At 37.2% G+C, this 3,088-nt stretch overlaps 1 protein-coding gene across 1 annotated transcript; it reads right to left on the reverse strand.

Moving 5' to 3' along the window:
- Positions 1-774: 774 nt before the first annotated feature.
- On the reverse strand, positions 775-2,051 carry LOC108986002 (uncharacterized mitochondrial protein AtMg00810-like). The gene is made up of 2 exons (XM_018958495.1): positions 2,014-2,051; positions 775-1,486 (listed from the first exon to the last, which is right to left on the reverse strand). The coding sequence occupies exons 1-2, from the start codon at positions 2,049-2,051 to the stop codon at positions 775-777; spliced, it is 750 nt and encodes a 249-aa protein (XP_018814040.1).
- Positions 2,052-3,088: the final 1,037 nt, after the last annotated feature.

Genomic DNA, 3,088 nt, shown 5'->3' on the forward strand with positions numbered 1-3,088 from the left:
GCATATTCAATCACCTCTGATGAGAAGACAACCATATTCAATTAAGAGAAAATGATCTTTGCAACCAAATCAGCAAATTCTTTTGCATTAGCACAGTTGCTAAGAGGAATACAAATCGAGAGTTATTAGGAGCCATAACAATGCTCTCTTCCCAAACTATCCCTCTTTCACGGTCACACATGTAATGTACCTCATAAAAAATAGTCCAAGCAACCTCCCGTGTAATTTCGGATCCTTTGTGAAAGGGCCACCACATTTGTAAAGTGGTAAGTATATTCTATTTATAACCATTTACAATATACAAATCAAATAACATAAAGACTGATTACAAAATATATGGTAAGTAGGAGGAAATTGATACAATGAAATATTCCTAGAATTAAGCCTAGAATTAAGAGTCACATATGTCACATATGGTAAGCATATAATAAGCTGTAGAGTAAGGCTAAGTATCCTCAACACCCTCCCGCAAGCTGAGCGTCGGATTTGGATGGACATGAAGCTTGGATCGAAAGAATTCAAAAAGAGAACGAGAGACACTTTTGGTGAAGATGTCAGCAACCTGTAAGTGAGATGGTACATACTGCGTGCGAAGTTTGCCAACAACAACAAATTCTCGAAGAAAATGGTAGTCTAACTCAATATTTTTGGCCCGCTTGTGAGAAACGGGATTGAAACTTAAAAAGATTGCACTTTTGTTGTCACATAAGAGAAGAGGCTGCTGCGGAAGTGGAACCTTGAGGTCATGAAGAAAATGTGTAAGCCAAAGAAGTTCTACTCAGCCATTGCAAGGGCACGATACTCAGATTTACAACTGGAGCATGAGACAGTCGGTTGCTTCTTGGCACTCCAAGAAACCATATTGTTGCCAAGATAAATAGAGTAGCCTGAGGTGGAACGATGAGTATCTGGACATCCTGCCCAATCGGCATCCGAGTAAGCTACTAGAGTACTAGGAACGGTAGACGAACGAAAGGTAAGGCCAAAGTGAAGTGTACCCTTGACATAGCGAAGAATACGCTTAATAGCAAGGAAGAGATCTGTTGTAGGGGCGTGCAGAAATTGACTAACAGAATTGACAGCATGGGCAATATCTGGACGCGTGATGGTCAAGTACTGAAGGGCACCAACAAGAGATCGATAGAGAGTGGGATCCGAAAAAGGAGGACCATCAGCAGAAAGGTGTTGAGAAACAACCATTGGGGTGTGAACAGGTTTGCTGTCAAGCAGCTGAGCTCGAGTGAGGATATCCCGTGCATATTTCAACTGACTGAGAAAGAGACCATCAGGAGTGGGTGAAGCTTCAAGACCAAGAAAGTAACTGAGAGAACCCAAATCTTTGGTGGCGAACTCAGAATGAAGCTTGCGAGTAAAACTGTCAAGAAGAGATGAGTTGTTGCTAGTAATAATAATATCACCAACACAAAGAAGCAAATAGATAATGCCAGACTGCTGATGAAAGACAAAGAGAGAGGTGTCAGCACGGCTGCAAGAAAAACCAAGTGTAATGAGGAAAGAGATAAAGCGCTGAAATCAGTCACGAGGAGCTTGCTTTAGATTATAGAGAGCTTTCTTCAAGTGACATACATGATGAGGAAAGCGAGGATCAATATACCCGGACCTGTGGGTTATGGGCCCACAGGTCCCAAGATCACAACCTGGCTCTGATACTATGAAAGGGTTTGATGAAAACCACCACATTTGTAAGTGGTAAGTATATTCTATTTATAACCATTTACAATATACAAATCAAATAACATAAAGACTGATTACAAAATATATGGCAAATAGGAGGAAATTGATACAATGAAATATTCCTAGAATTAAGCCTAGAATTAAGAGTCAAATATGTCACATATGGTAAGCATATAATAAGCCGTAGAGTAAGGCTAAGTATCCTCAACACTTTGTAGTGCATACTACACCATATTTTTGTTGTCATCACCTGAAATCGAATTGCAACTTAGAGTTATGAAAAGAACAACAACAATGGACATTATCCAAAAGACCTACCAAGCACCATTGGGTTCAATCGTCACATCACCGGTCATCAAACCCACATCTGAAAATTTTTCTTTAAACTCCTATATTTTTTGGTTGCTGAGTGCCTTGATTGGTGAAGTGTATATTACCCATTGCTTATTCCGCAATGATATAGCAATAGCATACAATGCTACAACAGTTTTTCCAGCAGAAGTATGGACTGACACCTGAAAATGCATGGAAATATGAAGTTGATTGGCAAAAAATAGAGAAAGAACTCTCCGCTAGGGAGTCATGCTGCAAAGAACCCTTAGTGCTATGAGTGGAGAAACTTGCTTAAATAATCAAAATCATTGTTCCAAAAGAATTTCATAATATTTTTACTTATCAAAGAACCCTTAGTGCTATAAGTTATTCATAATATTTTTCCTTTAAAACAAAAAAATTCATAAAGCTAACATAGACACTGAGATACACACACAAAAGAAATTCGAGGAATTAACAAATAAATTAGTAAAAATGAGCAGGCATAAGTAGGTAAGTAAAAATATTGTACCATGACGGACTCCCCCTTCTCGAGGCAATTTTTTTTTACAATGATGTACAATTCAAACTGATAAGAAATTTCAAATGAATTACGCATGCATGAGAAGAACCAAAATCATCTTGATTTGGTTACTCAGGTCTTTCGTGCAAAATTAGAAGAATTAAATGATCAATTATTCAAGTAGGAAATATTTGAAAAAGTCTCAGCATATGTCTATGCTATTGAGCACAAAAAAAAAAGGCTTACACATACGCATTTTTTACTTATATTACAGAGAGATTGGAAACTCTATGCACCTGAATCTTTTGATGAGATTGTATCAGCAGAAATACTTTATAAAAATATGAATTTGCACTTGTATAACTGCATGAACTTGCATGAACCATGTTGAGTGTTAAATCCAATAAATGTTTGCATAAAAAAAAATGGTTCTTGCAAAAGCTATTGACCAAAAAATTTTGCATCAAACACAATTGTTAGAAATGATTATTTCTCAATATATAAGCTTTCTAAAAATGGAATAAACGTCAAAGTGAGAGGCATAATCTGGATAACCAT

This window comes from Juglans regia, chromosome 2 (assembly GCF_001411555.2).
Source record: "Juglans regia cultivar Chandler chromosome 2, Walnut 2.0, whole genome shotgun sequence".
NCBI lineage: Eukaryota > Viridiplantae > Streptophyta > Magnoliopsida > Fagales > Juglandaceae > Juglans > Juglans regia.

What these genes read in the sequence shown, in the direction of transcription:
- LOC108986002 (XM_018958495.1), bottom strand. Translation starts at nt 2,051, where the DNA reads ATGACCGGTGATGTGACGATTGAACCCAATGGTGCTTG. An exon ending in ATTGAACCCAATGGTGCTTG is followed by an intron (nt 1,487 to 2,013) that starts GTAGGTCTTTTG and finishes TTTTTCTTGCAG; the next exon opens with CCGTGCTGACACCTCTCTCT.